Source organism: Cnephaeus nilssonii (genome assembly GCF_951640355.1).
Source record: "Cnephaeus nilssonii genome assembly, chromosome: X".
Lineage (NCBI taxonomy): Eukaryota > Metazoa > Chordata > Mammalia > Chiroptera > Vespertilionidae > Cnephaeus > Cnephaeus nilssonii.
In genome coordinates, this window is record NC_137071.1 from 29,578,761 (window position 1) to 29,604,814 (window position 26,054).

General features: G+C 44.1%; 1 protein-coding gene across 1 annotated transcript in view; it reads left to right on the plus strand.

Moving 5' to 3' along the window:
• HDX (highly divergent homeobox) overlaps window positions 1-26,054 on the plus strand; it is a gene marked incomplete at its 3' end in the record, with an annotated part of 159,737 nt that overhangs the window by 93,915 nt on the left and 39,768 nt on the right. The window contains exon 6 of the mRNA XM_079765688.1: window positions 25,078-25,285. Coding sequence (XP_079621814.1) covers window positions 25,078-25,285 — 208 coding nt within the window. The remainder of the gene's footprint in view (window positions 1-25,077; window positions 25,286-26,054) is intronic.

The following is a 26,054-nucleotide window of genomic DNA, read 5'->3' on the forward strand; positions in this document are numbered from 1 at the left end:
ATAAAAACTCTCAACAAGGTGGGGATAGAAGACTCATACCTCAACATAATAAAAGCTATATATGATAAACCCACAGCAAACATCATACTCAATGGACAAAAACTAAAAACATTTCCCCTTTGAACAGGAACAAGACAGGGATGCCCACTCTCACCACTCCTGTTTGACATAGTACTGGAAGTATTATCCATTGCAATTAGACGAGAAGAAGAAATAAAAGGCATCCAAATTGAAAAAGAACAAGTAAAGCTGTCTTTATTTGCAGACGACATGATATTGTACATAAAAAATCCAAAAGACTCCGTCAAAAAACTAATAGACTTAATAAATGAATTCGGCAATGTAGCAGGATACAAAATTATCGCCAAGAAATCTATGGCCTTTCTATACACCAATAGTGAACTTACAGAAAGAGAGACTAAATAAGCAATCCCATTTACCATCGCACCAAAAAAATTAAGATACCTAGGAATAAACTTAACTAAGGAGGTAAAAGACCTATACACGGAAAACTACAGGACACTGAAAAAAGAGATAGAGGAATATGTAAACAGATGGAAGAACATACCATGTTCATGGATTGGTAGAATCAACATCATTAAAATGTCCATACTACCCAAAGCAATCTATAGACTCAATGCACTCCCTATTAAAATACCAACGGCATATTTCACAGACCTTGAAAGAACTCTCCAAAAATTCATCTGGAATAAAAACAGACCCCGAATAGCCACAGCAATCCTGAGAAAGAAGAATAAAGTAGGAGGGATCTCAACACCAGATTTCAAGCTGTATTACAAAGCCACTATTCTCAAAACAGCCTGGTACTGGCATAAGAACAGACATATATATCAATGGAACAGAATAGAGAATCCAGATATTGACCCAAACCACTATGCTCAATTAATATTTGACAAAGGAGGCATGAACATACAATGGAATAAAGACAGTCTCTTCAATAAATGGTTTTGGGAAAATTGGACAGATACATGCAAAAAAATGAAGCTAGATTATCAACTTGCGCCATACACAAAAATAAACTCAAAATGGATACAGGACTTAAACATAAGATGGGAAACCATAAAAATACTAGAGGAATCCACAGGCAGCAAAATCTCAGACATATGCCAAAATAATTTCTGCACCGATACTGCCCCTAGGGCAATAGAAGCTAAAGAGAAAATAAACAAATGGGACTACATCAAAATAAAAAGCTTTTTTACAGCAACAGAAACTATCAACAAAACAACAAGAAAGCCCACTGCATGGGAGAACATATTTGCAAATGGCATCACTGATAATGGTTTAATCTCCAACATCTACAGGCAGCTTATACAACTTAATAAAAGGAAGATCAATGATCCAATAAAAAAAATGGGCAACGGACCTAAATAGAATCTTTTCAAAAGAAGACAGAAGGACGGCCAAGAGACACATGAAAACATGCTCAAAGTCACTAATTATCCGAGACATGCAAATCAAAACAACAATGCGGTACCATCTCACACCTGTCAGAATGGCTATCATCAGCAAATCAACAAACGACAAGTGTTGGTGAGGATGTGGAGAAAAAGGAACCCTCGTGCACTGCTGGTGGGAATGCCGACTGGTGCAGCCACTGTGGAGAACAGTATGGAGTTTCCTCAAAAAACTGAAAATGGAACTCCCATTTGACCCAGTAATCCCACTCCTGGGAATATATCCTAAGAAACGGGGAACACCAATAAGAAAGGATATATGCACCCCTATGTTCATAGCAGCACAATTTACAATAGCTAAGATCTGGAAACAGCCTAGGTGCCCATCAGCAGATGACTGGATCAGAAAACTATGGTACATCTACACAGTGGAATATTATGCTGCCATAAAAAAGAAGGAATTCTTACCATTTGCAGCAACCTGGATGGAATTGGAGAACATTATGTTAAGTGAAATACGCCATTCAATGAAAGAAAAATACCACATGATCTCACTCATTTATGGATAATAAAGAACATTATAAACTTGAACAAAAAGATAGATACAGAGGCAGTAAAGCATCAAACAGTCTGTCAAATTACAGCAGGAAAGTTAGGGAGAGGTGGGGAAGATAAGAGATCAATCAAAGGACTTGTATGCATGCATATAAGCATAAACAATGGACGCAAAACCCTGGGGAGTGAGGGCATATATGGGAGTGGGGTGGGGGGGGGCAATGGTAAGATATGTACACATATAATAGCTTAATAAAAAAAAATTGGAAAAAAATAAAAATAAATAAACTGAGGCCCAAAGAGTAAAAATAAAAATAAAAAAAATTTCTGACAAATGTTCTGGATTAAAAACTGAAGGTATCTTTTAAAAGGACAAAAATTTTAATGTTCCACTCTTGAGGCCAAACAGAAAAATAAATATATGAAACAAGGGAAAAAAAACCACCAATTGATATAATCAACAATCAAGCAAACAAAACAAAGGACAGAGTGAAAAAAATAAAATAAAATATTTTTTTTTGATAGTGAAGAAAGAGAAGAGAGAGGTGTGTATGGACTTGGAGCAGGGGATTGGAAATTAGATATATAAGTTGGCTGAAATTTTAACAGGGGGTAAAAAGAAGGAATAGGGAGAATCTAAAGCAGCAATAGGGTAAGAGAAACAGGACAACAAAAGGGGAAAAGTGAAGAAGAGAGTGATGGCATAAAGGTAAAGTTGAGATAGACTAAAATGATGCTAAAAGAAAGATGAAAATAGAACGTAGAACACTAATCCCAAAGTAAAATAAAGAGAAAATAAAGTGACACTTTAAAAAAAAAGGTAAAATAGTAATAGTAATAATAGTGATTGAAAATAAAAATGTAACAATTCAAAAGGTAAAATCAAGTGAGGAAAAAAGAAAAAAAATAGTTCCTTAAGTAAAAGTTGAAAAAAAAAAGTGCAGTAGTGAAGGTCACTCACTTCCTCTAATGTTCTGTTTGGCACGCCTGTTTCCTAGTCAGGACAGTATTAAAGTTCCCCGCGTTACACTGCTCCTCAGTGCTGTAAGCCAGTCCTGATTTTTAAGCAGGCTGTACATCCTTATTTCTTCTATTCCTTTATTTGTGTTTACATGAGTCAATTTGTGATTCAACCCCTGGGTGGCAGTGTTTCTGGATTGACCTCAGGATCTATAGGTCCTCTCTAGCTAGTGTTTAGGTTTTGTTTTCCCTGTGGCACTTAATACTGGTTTGGTGGAGTGGGTTGCCCCAGAGCTGGTTCTCTGATGTTTATTCCCCACTCTGACCCCCAGGTTCCAGAAAAACAACTTTCCCCTGCAGTCTCTTAGATTTTCCCCAATTGGTTGATCCTATGTATTGGGCTTAGTAATCAGAAGCAAGGATTTAAAGAGGAAAAAAATAAAAATTTAATAAAATAAAAAGAGCCAGAGTAAGTGTGCGAACTCCGGGGCTGCGCACAAGTCTGTGCAGTCTTTTTTTCCCCTTGGGTCTAAGCAGCCAGCTCACTTTTAAAATTTGTAGGCTGTCTTTTTATGCCCAGATCAAAATGGGTTGCTTTTTCGAGTTCCTTTCTGTTAGCAGCTCTGTGGACCCCCTTCCACATTCACGGATCACACCAGCCCCAACAGCCACGGATTTTTCTAGGCGCAGGCTTCCCCAGGTCCTCCAGCTCCCACAGTGCACGCGTTTCTCTCTCCTGCCAGGAGCACAGACCTCACCTAATCCCCGGCTGAATCTGAGCTTTCTGTGAGGCAGTGTAGAGCTCCTCTGAATAGCGTGCTTGCACCATTCGGGGACTGATGTTCCTGGGTTCGCAGCTGTTCGGTTTGTGCGTAGTTGTGTGTGTGCGTAGTTGTAGATTCCCAGGGCTTTTCAGGCGTCCAATAACATCCACTTTCCCCTTCAAGATGGCACAGTCTCCGCATCCGAGCCAGTTGCTCCAGAAGGGAACCCAGCAGCAGAGGGGGCTGCCCGGTCAAGGGAGATCCATCCAGCAGTCCCCCACAGCCTCCTGGAGTATAGGCGTCCCTCAACTCACCAACAAACACTCCCTGTGGGACCACACACTCTCTCTTTGTTTTCTCACTCGCACACTATCTTGCAGTCTGCCTTCCTGTTGGCAGCCATCTTCCTGGGTTATGTTTTCTTATCCACTCAGATACCCTGTGTCTTTTGATTGGGGCATTTAATCCATTTACATTAAAGTTATATAAGTTTAATATAGGTACTTTTTTGTCAACACTTTTATTCTTTATGACTGTGTTCCTTCCTGACTTCCTATTTCTTCTTCTTTTTTTAAATAAATCTTTATTATTCAGATTATTACAGTTGTTCCTCTTTCCCCCACCCCATAGCTCCCCTCCAGCTGGTTCCCACCCCACCCCATGCCCTTACCCCCCTCCCACTGTCCTTGTCAATAGGTGTAAGATTTTTGTCCAATCTCTTCCCGCACCCCCCAGACCCATTTCCCCCCGAGAACTGTCTGTCCACTCCCTTTCTATACCGCTGATTCTATAATATTCACCAGTTTATTCTGTTCATCAGATTTTTTATTCACTTGATTTGTAGGTTCACTTGTTGATAAATATGTATTTGTTGTCACTTTGTTGTTCATAATTTTTATCTTTACCTTTTTCTTCTTCCTCTTCTTCTTAAAGAATACCCTTCAGCATTTCATATAATACTGGCTTGGTGGTGATGAACTCCTTTATATTTTTCTTATCTGTGAAGCTCTTTATCTGACCTTCAATTCTAAATGATAGCTTTTTGGGTAGAGTAATCTTGGTTGTAAGTTCTTGGCTATTTATCACTTTGAAGATTTCTTGCCACTCCCTTCTGGCCTGCACAGTTTCTGTTGAGAAATCAGCTGACAGTCGTATGGGTACTCCCTTGTAGGTAACTGTTTTCTCTTGCTTCTTTTAAGATTCTCTCTTTGTCTTTTTCCCTTGGCATTTTAATTATGATGTGTCTTGGTGTGGTCCTCTTTGGATTCCTCTTGTTTGGGGTTCTGTACACTTCCTGAACTTGTAAGTCTATTTCTTTCACCAGGTAGGGGAAGTTTTCTGTCATTTTTTCTTCAAATAGGTTTTCAATATCTTACTCTCTCTATTCCTCTGGCACCCCCATAATTTGCATGTTGGTATGCTTGAGGTTGTCCCAGGGGCTTCTTACACTATCTTCATGTTTAGATTCTTTTTTTATTTTTGCTTTTCTGGTTGGGTGTTTTTTGCTTCTTTGTATTTCAAATCTTTGAGCAGTTTCTTGGGATCCTCTAGTTTGCTGTTGGATCTCTGTATATTATTATTTCAGTCAATGTATGCTTAATTTCTAATTGGTTCTTTTTCATATCCTTGAGGGTCTCACTAAATTTATTGGAGGTTTCTAGGAGATTCTTGAGTAACCTTATAACCGTGGTTTTGAACTCTATATCCAGTAATTTGCTTTCCTCTATTTCTTTCATTTGTGACCTGTTTCTTTATCTTTGCATTTTGGTTGTTTCCCTGTGTTGATAGAGTAGCTTTGTGTGCTAGGTGTCCTATAGGGTCCAGTGGTCAGCCTCCCCAATTTCCTGAGGTGCACACTCTTGGTGGACCCCTTTGTGGGCTGTGTGCACAGTCTTGTTGTAGTTAAGCTTTGCTTATTGTTGGTATCACTGGGAGGAATTGACCTCCAAGCCAATTGGCTGTGAGGACCTGTTGTGTCTACAATGGGAGAAATTCTGTGCTCGAGACACCCTTATGGGGCAGGACTTGCTTCAGTGGGGCTTTGGCGCTCACTGAGTCTGCTCCCTGAGTGTGTCTCTTATGGATGTGAAGAGTTGTAATATGGATGGTCTCGCTCTGACCACTGGGTACACTGGCTCTTGGATCTGCAAGGAGGTGCAAAGTCAGCCACTGTCTGAGGCCACCCAGCAAGAACTACAGAGAGATCTGCAGATTCCTCCTCTTTGTTTGGGGTTTGGAGGTGCCCAGATGAGGCCCAGCTATGAAGCAATGCAAGCTGTTGTCAAGCCTTGGTCCTTCTTTTGGAGGCTCTGGGGCTATCTGACCAAGCTGCAGTATGTTAGGTTTCAGATTGCAAAGGGTCAGGCCATTCACATGCAAAAGCATCTACACACAGCTTGAGATTGGTTGTAAGTTGGGTGGGGTGGGGTCTCAGAGAATCACTAGGGTGAAGCAAACATCAATGGCTGACCGTCATCCCTGTCCCAAAGAGGGTCTCAGTGTCCCACAGCACTGTGCAGGAACAATGATCGCTGCAAGCACTTCTGAGAGAAAGCTTCCCTCGTGTTCTGGCCCAACACCAGACAGTCCAGTTTCTCCCCGTATGAGTCTGGGTCCCTGGAGTCTCACCCGGAACTTCAGTTCAGAGCAGTTGGGAGCTTTTGTCTCCCTCCCGATTGAAAAAGACAATAGCATACTCAGTTGCCAGCCCCTTTCCGAGCTCGTGCCTCCGTACCTCCACAATTCACTTCCGCGCTTCCGCACCTCCTCCAAGTCTCAGTGTGCTTTTCTCTTTCCTCCCAGTTGTATAATTTCCACTCAGCCAGCCTTCCCGTTGTTCTGCATGATATCGTTTTGTCTTTTAGTTGTAGTTTTGAAGTGGTTGTGCGATGCAGCAAGTTCAGGTGTTTACCTGTGCTGCCATCTTGGTTTCCTCCCTATTTCTTCTTTTTAAAGCAGACCCTTTAGCATTTTTTGCATTGCTTGTTTGGTGGTAATAAACTCCCTTAGTCCTTTTTTGTCTGTGAAGCTCCATATTTCATCCTCAACTTTGATAGCCTTGCTCGGTAACGTATTCTTGTATTCAGACCCTTGCTTTGCATGACTTTGTATATTTCATTCTATTCCCTTCTGGCCTGTTATGTTTCTGTTGAGAAAGCAGTACAGAGTCTGATGGGAGAATCCTTGTAGGCAACTTTCTGTCTCTCTCTGGCAGCCTTTAAAGTTCTTACTTTGTTGTTGGTGTTTGGCAATTTAATTATCATGTGTCTTGTTGTAGGTCTTTTGGGGTTCATCTTGTTTGACACTCTGTGAGCTTCTTGGACTCGTGTGAGGTTTTTCTTCCCTGGAAAGTTGTATCAGGAAAGTTTTCTGTCATTATCTTTTTAAAAAGGTTTTTCTATTCCTTGCTCAGTTTCCTCTCCTTCTAGTACTCCTATTATGTAGATGTTGTTTTGTTTCATGTTTTCCCAAAGTTCCCTTAGGCTCTCCTCCTGTTTTTAAGTTGTTGGGTTTTTTTTTCCAGTTGCTGCTCTAATTGGGTATTTTTTCCTACCTTGTCTTCTAGCTCACTGATGCGGTCCTCCACTTCTTCTAGGCTACTGTTGATGCTTTCTATTGAGTTCTTTATTGCAGCGATGTCATTCTTCATTTCTTCTTGGTTCTTCTTCATTTCCTCTTGGTTGTTACAAATATTGTTGAATTTGTCTTCCATCCTTTCCAGGATCCTTATGACCATTGCTCTGAATTCTTTCTCTGATTTATTGCTTTCCTCTATTTCCTTTACTGGTGATTGATCCTTTTCTTTAATATGCAGGCTATTTCTTTGTCTTCCCATGATTACTCCTCTCTTTAATCTATCTATCTATGTATTCATCTATTATTGAAAAATGATAATAGGCCTGAGTTGGTTATTGGAATTAATTAAGCTATTAGCACAAGAAGAGAACAAGTGAGGAGAAGAAAAAAAAGAAGAAAAAAACTAACAAAATATCAAACAAAAAGTAATAAAAAGACAGAAAAAAGAAAAAAGGGAGAAAAAAAGGTGAAAAATTAGCTAGTATTAAAAAGCAGAGAGAAGTGTGCCTGGACTTGGAGAAGGGGGGAGGAAACTAGATGTATGACTAAGATCAATTTTTAACAGGGAGCAAAAAGAACTTATAGAGAAAAACTAAATCAAGAACAGGGTAAGAGAAACAGGATGAAAAATGGGAAAAGTGAGGAAGAGAGTGTTGGTATAAAGGAAAAATTGAGACAGAGTAAAATAATGCTAAAAGAAAAATAAATATAGAATGTAGGAAACTAATTTCAAAATAAAATAAAGAAAAAATAAAAGTTTAATAAAGGTAAAATAATAGTAGTAATAATAATAATCAAAAATAAAATAGACCCCTAAGAGCAGGAACAAGACCACTCCTGTTCAACATAGTACTGGAAGTACTAGCCATTGTAATAAAAGAAGAAGAAGAAATAAAAGGCATCCAAATTGGAAAAGAAGAAGTAAAACTGTCCTTATTCACAGATGACATGATATTGTACATAGAAATCCCTAAAGACTCCATAAAAATTATTAGACTTAATAAATGAATCTGGCAATGTAGCAGGGTACAAAATGCCAAGAAATCTATGGCATTTCTATACACCAATAGTGAACTTACAGAAAGAGACTAAAAACACAATCCTATTTACCTTCACAACAAAAAAAATTAAGATACCTAGGAATAAACTTAACTAAGGAGGTAAAAGACCTCTACTCAGAAAACTACAGGACACTGTAAAAATAGAGAAAGACATAAACAGATGGAAGAACATACCATGTTCATGGATTGCTGGAATCAACATCATTAAAATGACCATACTACCCAAAGCAATCTACAGATTGAATGTAATCCCCATCAAAATACCAATGGCATACTTCAAAGATCTAGAACAAACTCTAGAAAAATTCATCTGGAATAAAAAAAGACCCTGAATAGCAACAGCAATCCTGAGGAAGAAGAACAAAGTAGGTGGGATCTCAATACCAGGTATCAAGCTGTATTACAAAGCCACTGTTCTTCAAAATGCCTGGTAGTGGCACAAGGACAGACATATAGATCAATGGAATAGAATAGAGAAACCAGAAATCAACCCAAACCACTATGCTCAATTAATATTTGACAAAAGAGGCAAGAACATACAATGGATTCAAGACAGTCTCTTCAATAAATGGTGTTGGGAAAATTGAACAGATACATGCAAAAGAAAGAAAGAAAGAAAGAAAGAAAGAAAGAAAGAAAGAAAGAAAGAAAGAAAGAAAGAAAGAAAGAAAGAAAGGAAGGAAGGAAGGAAGGAAGGAAGAAAGGAAGAAAGGAAGAAAGGAAGAAAGAAACTAGACCAGCAACTTACACCACGCACAAAAACAAACTCAAAATGGAAAAAAAGACTTAAACATGATGGGAAACCATAAAAATATAAGAAGAATCCTCAAGCAGCAAAATTTGTTACATATGCCGAAGCAATTTCATCAACAATACAGCTCCTAGGGCAATGGAAACTAAAAAGAAAATAAAAAATGGGACTACATCAAAATAAAAATCTTCTGCACAACAAAAGAAACCATCCACAAAACAACAAGAAAGACCACTGCATGGAAGAACATATTTGCCAATGTTATCACCAATAAGGGGTTAATCTTCAATATTTAGAGGGAACTCATACAACTTAACAAAAGTAAGATAAACAATCCAATCAAAAAATGGGCAAAGGGCCGAAACCGGTTTGGCTCAGTGGATAGAGCATCAGCCTCCGGACTGAAAGGTCCCAGGTTCGATTCCGGTCAAGGGCATGTACCTTGGTTGTGGGCACATCCCCAGTAGGGATTGTGCAAGAGGCAGCTGATCGATGTTTCTCTCTCGTCGATGTTTCTAACTCTCTATCCCTCCCTCTTCCTCTCTGTAAAAAATCAATTAAAATATATTTTTTAAAAAAATGGGCAAAGGACCTAAATAGATACATTTCGAAAGAAGACATAAGAAAAGCCAAGAAACATGAAAACATGATCAAAGTCACTAATTATCTGAGAGATGCAAATCAAAATGATACTGTGGTACCATCTCACATCTGTCAGAATGGCTGTCATCAACAAACGACAAGTGCTGGTGAGGATGCAGAAAAAATAGGAACCCTCATGCACTGCTGGTGGTAATGCAGACTGGTGCAGCCACTGTGATGAACAATATGGAGTTTCCTCAAAAAACTAAAAATGGAATTCCCATTTGATCCAGTGATCCCACTTCTAGGGATATATCCCAAGAAACTAGAAACACCAATCAGAAAGGATATATGCACCCCTATGTTCATTGCGGCACAATTTACCATAGCTAAGATTTGGAAACAGCCTAAGTGCCCATCAGCAGATGAGTGGATTAAAAACCTGTGGTACATCTACACAATGGAATACTATGCTGTGGTAAAAAAAGAGGGAATTCTTAACCATTTCCACAGCATGGATTGAACTGGAGAGCATTATGCTAAGCAGAATAAACCAGTCAGAGAAAGATAAATATCACATGATCTCACTCATTTATAGAATATAATGAACAACATAAACTGATGAACAAAAACACATCCAGAGACAGAGAAGCATTGATCAGATCATCAAATCTCAGAGGGAAGTTAGGGAGGGTGGGTGTAAGGTTGAGTGTTCAACCAAAGGACTTGTATGCATGCATATAAGCCTAACCAATAGACACACACAATGGGGCGGGGGGGGGGGGTGAGGGCATGAGTGGGAGGGTGGGGGGAAGGGGGGAGATAAGTACACATATGTAATACCTTAATCAATAAGGAAAAAATAAATTAATAAAAATAATAATATAATAAAAAAGGAAAATAAAGTGGTAGAAAAAATTTAGTTTCTTAAGCAAAAGATAAAAAATAAAAAAGTGAAGCAGTGAAGGTCATTCACTTCCTCTACTATTCTGCCTGGCTCATCTGTTTCCTGTCAGGTAGTCAGCACAGTGTTGAAGTTTCCTGCGATCCACCACTCCTCTGTGTCATAAGCCACAACCTTGTTTTCAAGCAGGTGGCATCTCTGTTCACTTTGTTTCTCTGCCTGCCTTCAGTTGTATTTACACAAGAGTCAATTTCTGACACAACACTTGGGTGACAGTGTTTCTGTATTAATTTCTGGGACTAAATGTCCCCTCTATGCAGTGTTTAGACTCTTCTTTCCCTGCTCCACTTAATACTGGGTTGGAGAGACAGATTAACCCAGAGCTGGTTTCCTGCTTATCTCTCCTTATTCTGATCCCCAGTTTCCACAAAAACAACTTTCCCTTGCAGTCTCAGTGAGTGTTTTTAATTGGAAGATACTATGTACTGGATTTAGCAAGCAAAAGCAAGGCAGTAAAAAAACCAAAAAAAAAAAAAAATAGACAAAGGAGCCCTGCTGACTCGCGTCTTTTCCCCCTAGCACTGTGTGGCCGATATAGAACTTCAGGTTGCCTTTCTGGTCACAGTTTCCCATGGCTGTGGGCTTATATCTAGAGTCTCCTTCTACCAGCATCGCTGTGGACCCCCTTCCACATTTGAGGGCTACACTGACCCCAAAGGCCACGGATTTGGTGGGGCAACGTCTCCCTCTGAGGCTTAGTCCCCGCTCCGTCTGTTTCTCCCTCCAGCCTGGATCCTAGATCTCACCTCTCTCCAGGAGATCTCTGACCTTTTCTTCCAAGGATTGCCTCACCATCTGTGTTTAATTTGCCAATTCTGGGTGGATGTTATTCGATTCAGCTGTTCCTTCTATTTACTCTATGAGAAGGTGCAGGGCCCTTCTGCATATTTGGTTCCACTTTGTCTCCCCCTGGACAAACTTTTTAGGCCCCTGTGGCCCGGGAGGCTGGAGTCTCGGTGTTCGTGAGTTCACAGCTGAGGCAGCTGGTCCCTGGGCATTGTGGTTGTAGGGTCCTGGGAGGTATCTGAGGTCTCTCTGGTTGAAGGTAAGGTTGGGCTCCGGATCACAGTCACTCTCCCCTTCAAGATGTCATGGTCTCTGCAGTAGAGCCGGCTGCTCTGGGAGAGATTTCAGCAGTAGTTGAGGCTGCCCGGCCAGGGGAGCCTGGTCCGCCAGTCCCCAACAGTCCTGTGTGATATAGCTGTCCCTCACTCACAAATACAGACACTCCCCGCACGTCCACGCACTCTCCTTTTGCTCTCTCACTCACACACTATCTTGCAGCCTGCTGTCTTGCCAGCCACCATGTTGGCTCTTCCCTATTATTGTATTACTAGTAGCCCGTTTGCACGAAGATTCGTGCAATAGACCTTCATTCACCTGTCTGCCTGCACCAGTTTTCTGCTGGCACCAGGGACCCAGGCCTTGGCTGTGGCCACCGTCTTCTGCCTTTTTCAGGGTGGGGGCTTGGCCCCGGGCGGTGGCCTTGGGCTCTGCGGCACCCAACATCCTTGCTAAGGATCGCAGGAGCCGACCCCCAGTGGTTTCCGGCGATCCCTGCAGGCTGCCCACTGGTGCCCAAGGCCGGGAAAGCCTCCGCCCCAGGCTTTCCTGGCCTTGGGCTCGCCGCACCCAGGGTCCCTGCTACCGATCACAGGAGCCAACCCCCAGTGGTTTCCTGCAATCGGTGCAGGCTCCCCGCTGGTGCCCAAGGCCTGGAAAGCCTCGGCCCCTGGGACCCCCGTGAGCGGCGGGAGGGGCGGTATGGGCCCGGCCACGCCCTCCCAGGTGGCCGATCGACCCCCGGACCCCCAGGAGGGGTGGGAGGGGCCGGGCCACGCCCCCCCTGGTGGCCGATCGCCCCCGGGACCCCCGGGAGGGGCGGGAGGGGCCCGGCCATGCCCCCCCGGGGTGCCGATCGCCCCAGGCACCCCGGGGAGCGGCAGCATGGGCCCGGCCACGCCCCCCGGGGTGCCGATGGCCCCAGGCACCCCCAGGAGCGGCGGTATGGGTCCGGCCACACACCCCCAGGTGCCGATCGCCCCAGGCACCCCGGGGAGCGGCGGCATGGGCCCGGCCACGCCCCCCCTGGGTGCCGATGGCCCCAGACACCCCCGGGAGCGGTGGCATGGGCCCAGCCACGCCCCCCCGGGGTGCCGATGGGCCCGGCCACGCCCCCCCGGGGTGCCGATGGCCCCAGGCACCCCCGGGAGCGGTGGCATGGGCCCGGCCACTCCCCCCGGGGTGCCGATCGCCCCAGGCACCCCGGGTAGCGGCGGCATGGGCCCGGCCACGCCCCCCGGGGTGCCGATCGCCCCATGCACCCTGGGGAGTGGCGGCATGGGCCCGGCCACTGGGCACCGCCATCTTGATCTTTTCAATGGCGGATATGCCACCTGGAGTCCCGCCCCCAGCCTCCTGCCGGCCCAATCGTGGGCATAGCGGAGGTGCGGTCAATTTGCATGTTTCTCTATTATAAGGTAAGATTGGTGAATATGTTCTCCCATACAGTGTGCTCCCTTTTCATTTTTTTGATAGTTTCTTTTACTGTTCAAGAGCTTTTTTAGTTTGATGTAGTCCCCTTTGTTTTTTGTTTTGTTTTTTCCCTTGTTCAAGAAGACATATCAGCAAAAATATTGGTAGCAGAGATGTCTGAGATTTTACTGCCAAGCCTTTCTTCTAAGGTTTTTATGGTTTCACAACTCACATTTAAGTCTTTTATCCGTTTTGAGTTTATTCTTGTGTGTGATGTAAGTTGGTGGTCTAGTTTCATTTTTTGCATGTACCTTTCCAATTTTACCAACACCATTTATTGAAGAGACTGTGATTACTCCTTCATCAAATAGTGATTAAACATAAAGGTATGGGTTGTTTTCTTGGCTCTCTGTTCTGTTCCATTGATCTATAGTCTGTTCTTATGCGAGTACCACGCTGTTTTGATTACACTGGCCTTGTAATATAGTTTGATATCGTATAGTGTGATACCTCCTACTTTGTTATTCTTTCTCAAGATTGCTGAAGCTATCTGAGGTCTTTTGTGGTTCCACATAAATATTTAGAATATTTGTCCTAGTTCTATGAAATATGCCATTGGTGTCATGATAGGAATTGTGTTGAATCTATAGATTGCTTTGGGTAGTATGGAGATTTTTGTTTTTTAATGCTCACTTGAGGATATGTTTATTGATTTGAGCGAGAGAGAGTGGGAGAGAGATGAAGACACAGAGAAACTGACAGAGAGAGAGAGAGCAATGTAAGAGGGAAAGAGAAACACCTAATGGTTGCCTTCCATACATGCCAGGGAGCAAATCCAAAACCTGGGTATGCTCCCTGACTGGGAATTGAACCTGTAATCTTTTAGTGTATGGGGCCACTCTCAAATTAACTGATCCACCCAGTCAGGGTGGGTAGTATAGAAAATTTAATGTTATTAATTCTTCCAATTTATAAACATGGTATGTACTTCCACTTATTTGTATCTTCCTCATTTTTTTCTATAATTTTTGAATACAGATATTTTAGTCCAGCTATGCAATAAAATTTCACATAATCATAATGTTAACATCACATATTACTTCACCTTCACCATTTTATAATTGTACATTTCTCCTTAGAAGGGTGCAAAAGAAGTTGAAGATAAATAAAACCTGGTTTCTGCTTTTCATTCTTTTTTTTCTTTCTAAACATTTATGACAAAAAGGAAGTAAGAAACACCCTAAGGAATCTAGTATCTTCTTCCTTCTGCTCACACCCTCATTTTCTCAAGGATCAGTAACTAAGATTAGTATAAAAAAGAAGCTTTTGCCTTTAGAATTTGATAAGCCTTAGTATTCAAAGATAGGAAATAGAAAAAGTACATTATAATTTAATGGAGTTGTGGTAAGAAATTGCAGTTTTTAATTTGTCTGATTTCTAGCATTCTCGGGAAGGCCATGTAATGGGAAATTGAAATGGAACCATACTCTTTAAACTAGTATTTGCCCTATTGGAGAGATTAATAATGACAGGAAAACTAATATCCATAAATTATTTTTTCTTTTACTGAGTAATTTTCACTTGGTAATTTTGACAAAACAAAACATGTGTTTCAGGTTTCACATTTAGCTACTTACATCCAAGGTACTAAATTTCCTGCATTTGAAGTGGAAATACCACCCCACAAATATAAAAAAAATATTCTTCTTTGACTAACTGAATAGTTCTTCTGTTTTGCCCTGCATTTTTTTTGAAAAATCTTACAAAGTATAAAGTAAACTTTACTCATTTTTTTTAAATTTACATTAGAGGATATGTAAGGTGGCTTTATATTTATAGGATCCTTTTGTATAGAAGAAATACTACTTGGTATATAAAGAAAGGTTATACCATAATCAAATTTAAAGCTGAAATTATGAAATTTTATTGGGTGGCTTTCTACACTGAAAGAGAATACACAGGTTTTAAGAATTCTTCTTGCATGAAAAAAGAATTCTTGCACTTTGTAAATTGGCATGACAAAGCTATCATAGTTAGAAACGCTTGTCATGCCAGATGAGTTTTTTGAAAATTATACAAGAAAATTCAGAATAAAATTGGTTTTAGAATGCTGCTTCCAAAAAGATGAAGTAAACATAGTTTTTTGTATACTTCCCACTAAAGAAAACTAAAATCCTGGACATTATCTATTAAAAAAAAAACAACATAAGAAGACTGTCGTGATTTGAACTAAGAAATCACATAAATCACACCCGTTAGGAAACACAGGACCCAAGGAATGCATTGAATTCATTGAGTTTTTCTTTTGCCCTTCATACCCCCGATTGGATATTAGAGAAGTTGGCAACCCAGAAACATAAATGTGTGCAAACAAACAAACCAAAAGATCCAAGGAAAGTCAGTTCTCTCTTGCCACAGAAACAGGAAAAGGGAAGCTAGGCAAGAAAAAAAAATCTTTAGATAATAACCTCTCTAACTGTAGCCAAACAACACAGAAACAAAACTTCAGCCACACAACACCCCTACTTGAAAAGGCCAAGTAGAGGGCCTATTGTTCCCTTACCAAGCTAAAGCTAGATGTTCCAAACACTCACAGAGTGGTGTCAAAGAAAAAGTGCAGAGCGTTGCATCCTTCCCAGCCATGTCAGTAGATGACTTTCAACCCCATCCCCACCTAGAGATAATGAGGATCCCCCATTTCCCTTTTTATTGGGATACTGTTAGAGGAAATCTATGGACATATTGGTGGCCCAAATCCTCCCAAAATTACAAAAAATCACTTCCTTTGTCTGGTGTCATGTAAGCCAAGTATAGAACCTGGACTTCCACAGCCATGTGGAAGTCTGTCATAAGATAGCTAGATGATATATAGATAGATATCTATATAAATAAATCTTAGACCAACCTCTAAAAAATTTATGCAAAGAGACATAGAAAAAAATCTATAGATAAATCAGAATGTAATTCTAGGGTTTTTCTATGTACAGTATCATGTCATCTGAGAATAAGGACAGTTTTACTTCTTGTTTTCCAATTTGGATGCCTTTCATTTCTTCTTCTTGTCTAATTGCAATGGCTAATACTTCCAGTACTATGTCAAACAGGAGTGGTGAGAGTGAGCATCCCTGTCTTGTTCCTATTATTAGGGAAAATGTTTTTAGTTTTTGCCCATTGAGTATGATGTTGGCTGTGGGTTTGTCATATATGGCTTTTATTATGTTAAGGTATGATCCTTCTTTTTTAAAATATATTTTTATTAATTTCAGAGATGAAGGGAGAGGGAGAGAGAGAGAAACATCAATGATGAGAGAGAATCATGGATTGGCTGCCTCCTGCATGCCCCCCACCAGGGATCGAGTCCACAACCCGGGCATGTGTCTTTGACCAAGAATTGAACCGTGAACTCCTGGTTCATAGGTCGATGCTCAACCACTGAGCCATGCCGGCCGGGTGAGGTATGATCCTTCTATTGCCACCTTGCTGAGAGTTTATATTAAGAAAGGGTTGTGGATTTTGTCAAATGCTTTTTCTGCATCACTTGAAATGATTATATGGTCTTTATCTCTCAATTTGTTCATGTGATGTATCACATTTACTGATTCGTGGATATTGTACCATCCTTGCATCCCTGGAATAAATCCCACTTGGTCATGGTGTATGATCTTTCTAATCTAATGCTGGATCTGATTTGCTAGAATTTTGTTGAGAATTTTGGCATCTATGTTCATCAGGGATATTGGCCTATAATTCTCTCTTTTTTTGTATTGTCTTTATCTGGTTTGGGGATTAGGGTAATGCTGGCTTCATAGAAAGAGCTTGAAGTGTGCCTTCCTCTTGAATTTTTTGGAATAGTCTGAGAAGGAGAAATTTTAGTTCTTCTTTAAATGTTTCATGAAACTCCCCTGTGAAGCTGTCTGGTCCAGGGCTTTTGTTTGTTGGAAATTTTTTTATTACTGCTTCAATTTCCTCCATAGTTATTGGTCTATTCAGATATTTGTCTCTTCCTGATTGAGTTTTGGAAGGTCATATTATTCTAGGAATATCCATTTCTTCTAGTTTAACAAGTTTGTTGTAATAGAGTTGTTTATAGTATTTTTTTAAATTTCTTTATTGATTAAGGTGTCACATATTTGTCCTCATCCCCCCATTCCCATCCCACACCCCTCCCCACAGATGCCCCAACCCCCTGTTGTACTTCACCATTGGTTAGGCCCATATGCATGCACACAAGTCCTTTGGTTGATCTCTCCCCCCTCCCCCCACCCTCCCCTATCCTCCCTCTGAGGCCCGATAGTCTGATCAATGCTTCCTTGTTTCTGGTTCTGTTCTTTTTCATCAGTCTATGTTGTTCATCATTTCCCCTAGATGAGCGAGATCATGAGTCACTAGAGATATACTTACATGAACTGAATGTGAGATGAGCAATAATAGTTATGCTGACAGGCAAATGAATCAGTCTGTAGTGAGTTTCTTTCTGGACCAACAGTTCTTTTGAGACCCAATATCAATCTCCACCAGTTCCTTATGTGTACATGTCGGCACTGACCCCTCAGCTCTGGATGGTGGACAAATGGTGGTAATGCAGGTTCGATTCCCTCTGGTTGGGTCTCGGCCGGACCCAGGGGCACGGCTTCATCCGGACCAAGGGGCACGTGGCCTCACCTGGACCCAGGGGGTGCGTGGCCTCACCTGGACCCAGGTGCGCGCGGCTTCCCCCGGACCCAGGACCCAGCCTCACCCGGATCCAGGGGCACATGGCCTCACCTGGACCCAGGATCCAACTTCACCCGGACCCAGGGGCGCATGGCCTCACCCGGACCCAGGGGCACGTGGCCTCTCCCAGACCCAGGGGCGTGTGGCCTCACCCGGGCCCGGGACCCAACCTCACCTGGATCCAGGGGCACATGGCCTCACCTGGACCCGGGATCCAGCTTCACCCGGACCCAGGGGCGCATGGCCTCACCCGGACCCAGGGGCATGTGGCCTCACCCGGACCCAGGGGAGCGTGGCCTCTCCCAGACCCAGGGGTGCGAGGCCTCACCCGGATCCAGGGGCACATGACCTCACCCGGACCCAGGATCTAGCATCACCCGGACCCAGGGGCGCGTGGCCTCACCCGGACCCAGGGGCGCGTGGCCTCTCCCAGACCCAGGGGCGCGTGGCCTCACCCGGACCTAGGTGTGTGTGGCCTCACCCGGACCCGAGACCCAGCCTCACCTAGATCCAGGGGCATAAGGCCTCACCCGAACCCAGGATCCAGCTTCACCCGGACCCAGGGGCGTGTGGCCTTACCCGGACCCAGGGGCGCGTGGCCTCACCCGGGCCAGGACCCAGCCTCACCCGGATCCAGGGGCACACGGCCTCACCCGGACCCGGGATCCAGCTTCCCCCGGACCCAGGGGCTCGTGGCCTCACCCGAACCCAGGTGCGCGCGGCCTCTCCCGGGCCCAGGACCCAGCCTCACCCGGATCCAGGGGCACACGGCCTCGCCCGGACCCGGGACCTAGCTTCCCCCGGACCCAGGGGCACGTGACCTCACCTGGACTCAGGGGCGCGTGGCCTCTCCCAGACCCAGGGTCGCGTGGCCTCACCCGGACCCAGGGGCGCACGGCCTCACCCGGACCCGGGACCCAGCCTCACCCGGATTGAGGGGCACACGGCCTCACCCGGACCTGGGATCCAGCTTTACCTGGACCCAGGGGCGCGTGGCCTTACCCGGACCCAGGGGCGCGTGGCCTCACCCGGACCCAGGGGCTCGTGGCTTTGCCCGGACCGGGGGCGCGGCCTCACCCGGACCCAGGGGCGCGTGGCCTCACCCGGACCCAGGGGCGCGTGGCCTCTCCCAGACCCAGGGTCGCGTGGCCTCACCCGGGTCCAGGGGCTCACGGCCCCACCTGTACCCAGGTACCAGCCTCACCCGGACCTAGGGGCGCATAGCCTCACCCGGACCCTGGGGGGCGGCCCCACCCGGACCCGGGACCCAGCCTCAACCAGACCCAGGGGCGTGCGGCCTTACCCGGATCCAGCGGCATGTGGCCTCGCCCGGACCCGGGACCCAGCCTCACCCTGACCCAGTTCCCAGCCTCACCCGGACCCAGGGGTGCGCAGCTTCACCCGGATCCGGGACCCAGCGGGGTTTCGTCTTCTTGATCCCAATTCCTGTTGGTCAATTCCATCTCAGCAATTCCTTCGGCCATTTTCTCAGAGCTCCAGGGCAGCCGCTGCAGAACTCGTTGGGCGGCGGGCTCGGCGAAGCTCCGGTGTGCCTGGTGTGTGGCGGCGGGCTGGTCCGGGGTGGCTGCGTCGGCCCTTGGGTCTGCAGCGGTGGCCGGTCGCCGAGCGTGCGCACCTGGCCGCTTCCGGGGCATTGAGATTCTTGAAGGACTCGGAGGTCAGCAAGCGCGGTGTCTCCTACCCCATGTCTCCCAGGGGCTCGTCTGTCCGTGCTCGGCAGCGAGTGGAGCCGTCCCCTCAGCCAGAGACTGCCGGGGGTACTGAGCCGAGCACGTTCCAGGCCGCCATTGTGTCGCCTGAGCCGTAGTTCTTAAAGTGTGGTCTTTGGGTCACCGGCATCAGCATCATCCCGCGTACCCCTCTCTTTTATTCTAGTTGTAGAGCATCTGCTCAGTCAGCCCTCCGGTGGTTCTGGATGGTGTCTGCTCTGCTCTCCCGTCGTAGACTCAAAATTGTTGCGGTAGGCAACAATCAGGCTTCCGCCCTATGCCTCCATCTTGGTCCTCCTTTGTATAGTTAAGTCTTGATTGTTGTTGGTGTCGCTGGGAGGAATTGTCCTCCAGGCCAATTGGCCGTGTGGACCCTCTGTGTCTATAAAGGAAGAGTTGCTGTGCAGGAGACACGTTTATGGGCCGGGTCTTGGTGCAGCAAGGCTTTGGCGCTCACTGAGTCTGCCTCCCGAATGTGTCCCTTATGCGAGTGGTTGAAATCTGGTGTCATCTCACACCGACCACTAGATGCCCTCATTTCTGGGTCTCCAATGGAGTGTAGGTCAGCTACTGCCTGAGGCCACCCAGCAGGAATTACAGCAAAAAATGCAGTTTCTTCCTCCTGTCTGAGCAGCCCTGGAGCAGTCCGACTAGAACCGCAGTTTATCTGGTCAAGCTGCCATAGGGCAGGCCACCCACATGCAAAAGCCGTTGTTTGGAGCCCAGGTGGGCCTGCAAAACGTGCAGGGCGGGTCCCAGGGCGGGGTGGGTCTCAGGGCGGGGCGGGGCCTCAGGGCGCCACCAAGCCATGGCGTGGCAAACCACACTGGTTGCAAGTCTGCTTTTTCTGCTTTCCATGTTTCCAATCCCCCTCGTTCCGCACTCCAGCGCAGCAAACACTGATTGCTGGGCGCACCTCCGAAAGGAAGTTACTCCCACTCTCCGACACGAAGGCAGAGAGTCCAGCCTCTTCCCGCAGGCGTCTGGGGAGCTAATCTCCCCTAGGGTTGGAACAAAAGCCGCACGACCCTTCCCCCGCCACCAGCCCGACCCACGTGCCTCCGCACCTCAACCCCTCCGAGTTCGCTCTTTCCTCTTCCCTCTTAGCTGTAAATCCACCATTCAGCCAGCTCTCCTGTGGTTCTGGGTGGCAGAAGCTCTGTCCTCCAGTTGTATCCCCGAAATTGCTGTGTGCGGCGAAGTTCCTTTGTCCAACTTTGCTGCCTTCTTGGTTCTCCTCTCTCAAAATGGCTAAAGGACTTGAATGTAAGACGGGAAGTCCTAAAAATCCTCCAAGTCGGTGTTGGTGGTCTCCAGGGCCCCGAGGATCTCACTGGGTAGCTCGGCCAGGTCGGTGACGCGGATGGGCCCATCCTGCAGAAAGATGGTCTCTTCCTTCACCGAGAGCCACTGCGCCGAGTCCGCAGCCGCCGCCACAGCAGCTGCTGCGGCCGCCCAGGAGCTCATGGCCCTGGTTGCGGTGCTGACTGAGAGGAGCAGCCACCCGGCCTGGGGAGACGCGAGCAGGAGTCGCTGCACTCACCAGTCCATCTTTTAGTTGTATTTCCGAAACTGCCATGCGAGGCAACAGATCAGCCGTTCACCTCCGCCGCCATCTTGTTTATAGTGTTTTTAAATGATTCTCCATATTTCTGTGGGATCTGTTGTTATTTTGCCTTTTTCAATTCTAATTTTGTTTATATGGGTTCTCTCTCTTTGCTTCTTGGTGAGCCTGGCTATAAGTTCATCAGTCTTTCTTATCCTTTCAAGGAACCAGCTCTTCCTTTCATTAATCTTTTGTATTTTTTTTTGTTTGCTTGGACTCTATGTTATTTATTTCCACTCTGATCTTTATTATTTCCTTCCTTCTGCTCACTCTGGGCTTTTCTTTTTGCTCTCTTTCTAATTCTTAAAGTTTCAGAGTTAGATGACTTATTACCAGTTTTTCTTGTTTTTTTGAAGTATGCCTATAATGGTAAGAACTTCCCTCTCAACACTGTTTTCACTGTGTTCCATCAAAAAGCTACTAGAATTAATAAATAAATTTGGCAAGGTAGCAGGATGCAAAATTAACACTCAGAAATCTATGGCTTTTTTTTATACACCAATAATGAACTCACAGAAAGAGAAACTTTAAAAAATCCCATTTATCATTGCAACAAAAAAATGAATATGCTCAGGAATAAAGTTAACCAAGAAGGTAAAGGATCTGTACTCAGAAAATTTCAGGATGCTAAAAAAAGGGGGTAGAGGGAGACATAAACAAATGGAAGAACATACCATGTTCATTGATTGGTAGAATCAACATCATTAAAATGTCCATACTACCCAAAGCAATCTACAGATTCAATGCAATCCCCATTAAAATACCAATGGCATACTTCAAAGATCTAGAACAAACTCTCAAAAATTCATCTGGAATAAAAAAAGACCTGAATAGCCACAGCAATCCTGAGAAAGATTAAAAAAATTGGAGGTGTCACAATACCAGATATTAAGCTATATTACCAAGCCACGGTTCTCAAAACTCCCTGGTACTGGCACAAAAACAGACATATACACCAACAGAACAGAACAGAGAACACAGAAATCTACCCAAGCCATTATGCTCAATTAATATTTGACAAAGGAGGCAAGAACATACAATGGAGTCAAGACAGTCTCTTCAATAAATGGTGCTGGGAAATTTGGTCAGATACATCCAAAAAAATGAAACTCGATCACCAAATTACACCATACAGAAAAACAAACTCAAAATGGCTAAAGGACTTAAATGTAAGGTGGGAAACCACAAAAATCCTACAATATTCTATAGGCAGCAAAATACTGAAATATGTCATAGCAATATCTTTACTGACACAATTTCTAGGGCAATGGAAACTAAAGAGAAAATAAACAAATGGGACTACATCAAAATGGAAAGCTTATGCACAGCAAAAGATATCATCAACAAAACAACAAGAAAGCCCACTGCATGGGAGAACATATTTGCCAATGCTATATCAGAAAGGGTTTAATCTCCAAACTTTACAGAGAACTCATACAACTTAACAAAAGGAAAAGCATCCAATTAAAAAATGGGGAAAGGACCTAAATAGATACTTTTCGAAAGAGGACATACAAAAGGCCAAAAGACATATGAAAACATACTCAAAGTCACTAATAATCAGAGAGACACCAATCAAAACAACAATGAGGTAGCATCTCACACCAGTCAGAATTGCTATCATTAACAAATCAACAAATGCCAAGTGCTGGCAAGGATGTGGAGAAAAAGGAACCCTTGTGCACTACTGGTAGTAATGCAGACTGGTGTAGCCACTGTGGAAGACAGTATGGAGTTTCATCAAAAAGTTAAAGATGCACCTAAATGGTTTGGCTCAGTGGATAGAGCATCAGCCTGTGGACTCAAGGGTCCCAGGTTCGATTCCGGTCAAGGGCATGTACCTGGGCACATCCCCAGTGGAGAGTGTGCAGGATGTAGCTGATTGATGTTTCTCTCTCATCAATGTTTCTAACTCTCTATCCCTCTCCCTTTCTTTCTGTAAAAAATCAATAAAATATATTTTAAAAAGTTAAAGATGGAACTCTCATTTGAACCAGTAACCCCACTTCTAGTACTATATCCCAAGAAACCAGAAACACCAATCAGAAGGGATATATGTACCCCCATGTTCATAGCAGCACAATTTACAATAGCTAAGATTTGGAAACAACCTAAGTGCCCATCTGCTGATGAGTGGATTAAAAAACTGTGGTTACATCTACACAATGGTATACTACACTGCTATAAAAAGGAAGGAACTTTTACAATTTGCAACAGCATTGATAGAACTGGAGAGGATTTTGCTAACCAAAATAAGACAGTTGGAGAGAGAGATAAATATCACATGATAACTCATATGTGGAATATAATGATCAACATAAACTAATGAACAATAATAGATCCAGAGACAAATGGCAGGGGAGGTGGGGGGGGGGTTAGAGAACAACCAAAAGACCGGTATGCATGCATATTAGCATAACCAATGGACACAGACAATGGGGCACTGGGAGTTTGCCCATGGGGGTGGGAATGTCTGGTGTGGGGTTAATCATGGAAAAAGGAGACATAAGTAAAACTTTAGACAATAAAAAAAGTCACATGCAAAATCCTATATAATAAAACCCTAATATGCAAATCGACCGAACTGCAGAATTCCTGGTGGAAACACCAGTCGCTATGATGCACACTGTCCACAAGGAAGCAGACGCTCAATGGAGGAGCTGCCCCCTGGTGGTCAGTGCACTCCCACAGGGGGAGCGCCACTCAGCCCGAAGCTTGGCTCACAGATGGCAAATGCAGCTGCCACAGTGGGAATCTCTCCCAATCCCATGGCAACACTACTGAGCAACGGAAGCGGGTCAGGATGAGCATCAGCAGTGTGGCACCCAGTCCCGATTTGGACTCCTCCCTGGCCGCCTGCTGCTTGGTGCACTGCTATATCCCCCGAGGGGTCCCAGACTGCGAGAGGGATGTCTGACTGCTGGCTTAGGCCCAATTCCGGTACCGTTCTCTGTAGAAGGCAGTCAATCTGAACAACTCAGTGACTCAGGGAAGCGCAGGAAACTCAAGGAGAGCCTGCCTCCACACTTGACTCTCCCACTCGATGGTATTGGCAGGACAGACTGTGGTGGCCCAGCCTGTGCACATGCAGTAGCTGCTGAAGCTCAAGCAGCAGGACGTGCAGCAATAGAAGGCCATCCAGTCACAAGCTGGCAGGTCAACATCACCCGAGGGGTTCCAGACTGCGAGAGGGAAGAGGCCAGGCTGAGAGACCGCACCCTCCCCCCCCCCCCCCCCCCCAGTGCATGAATTCCAAATTTCATTCACCGGGCCTCTAGTGGTGTTATAAAGGAACATGGAAGTGTATACACATATTTTGTAATGTTTCCTGTTTTGTATTTATGCTATAATTATGTAAAATGCTAATTGGAGGCAACTGAATGAAGACCTATCTCTTCAACTTCCTGTGACTTTAAACTTATTTTAATGTAAAAAAAAATTTAAATGGTTTTAAATCCAATAAAGTGAAAATTTAGAATACTTGAAATACCCAGGTAACATGGAGCCAAACAAAGTTAATATAAACCACATTTTCACCTATGAAGAGCAATATTCAAAATGGGAGATGAATTATAATTTCAGTTATATGCCTGGTCCCTTTAGAGAAGGAACCAATTAGTGTTCCCTTTGAAAGATTTGGTGGATTATTTTCTACAGAAATAAATAAATAAATAAAAATGCATTCTTGACATGTTTCTTGAAAGTCTACATATTTAAATAAATATTTTTTTGCTAATAAGATAGTAAAAAATGAAAATAATTATTTTATTTTAACTTATTGAGCAATAATAAAATTTAATTATTCTAGGTACTTATTTCATCTTTTTAATCATGTTTTATACAGCATCCATTCATTATTTTAATGATAAGACTGCTAAATTTCTATGTTTACAAAGCTTCCTCTTGTATTTCTCTTATAAAGACTTGGATTGGGAATAGAAGAAGAAAATATCGTTTAATGGGGATTGAAGTTCCACCTCCAAGGGGAGGCCCTGCTGATTTTTCTGAGCATCCAGAGTCTGGTTCTTTGTCTGCACTTACAACAGGAGAGGAAGCTGGTCCTGAAGTAGAAGAAGATAATGATAGAAATGATGAAGCATCCATCTGTTTGTCTGAAGGAAGCTCTCAAGGTATTTTTTATGCTGTACATCCTAATTATAGCTTTTGTAAATTTGATGCACTTTTACTTTCTTTTCAGCTTATTGGACTTCAAATATAAACTCATAATATTTGGTCAAAAATATTAAAAGAAATGGATTTATTTTCTTCTATGTTTCAATGATACATATACACTGAGTGGCCAGATTATTATGATCTCTGAATGCATAATAATCTGGCCACTCCAATATATATATATATATATATATATATATATATATATATATATATATATATATATATATTTTATGCCTCTGCCTGCCAGCCTGATCACCCCTAACTGCCCCTCCCCTGCCAGCCTGGTCATCCCCAAGTGGCCCCCCACTGGCCTAGTAGTCCCTCACTGCTCCCCTTTGCTGGCCTGGTTGCCCCTCACTAACCCCCCTGCTGGCCTGGTCGCCCCACACAGCCTGCTGGTCAGTCATTTGGTTGTTCCTCACTAATCCCCCTGCCAGCCTTGTCACCCCATGTAGCCTGCTGTTTGGTTGTTACTGTGAGGGCGACATGACCAATTTGCATATTACCTTTTTATTAGTATAGATAATAAAAGCATAATATGCTAATTAGACTGGATGTCCTTCCAGATGATCTTCCGGACGAAGACGGGGCTGCGAGGGAAGCCCGGGTCCTGGGTGCCAGAGGGTAGCCCAGGTTCCAGGTGCCAGAGAGAAGCCGGTGCTGGCAGCCGGGGGAAGGAACGCCTACTCTTGCACAAAATTTATGCAAGGGGTTCTGCCCTTG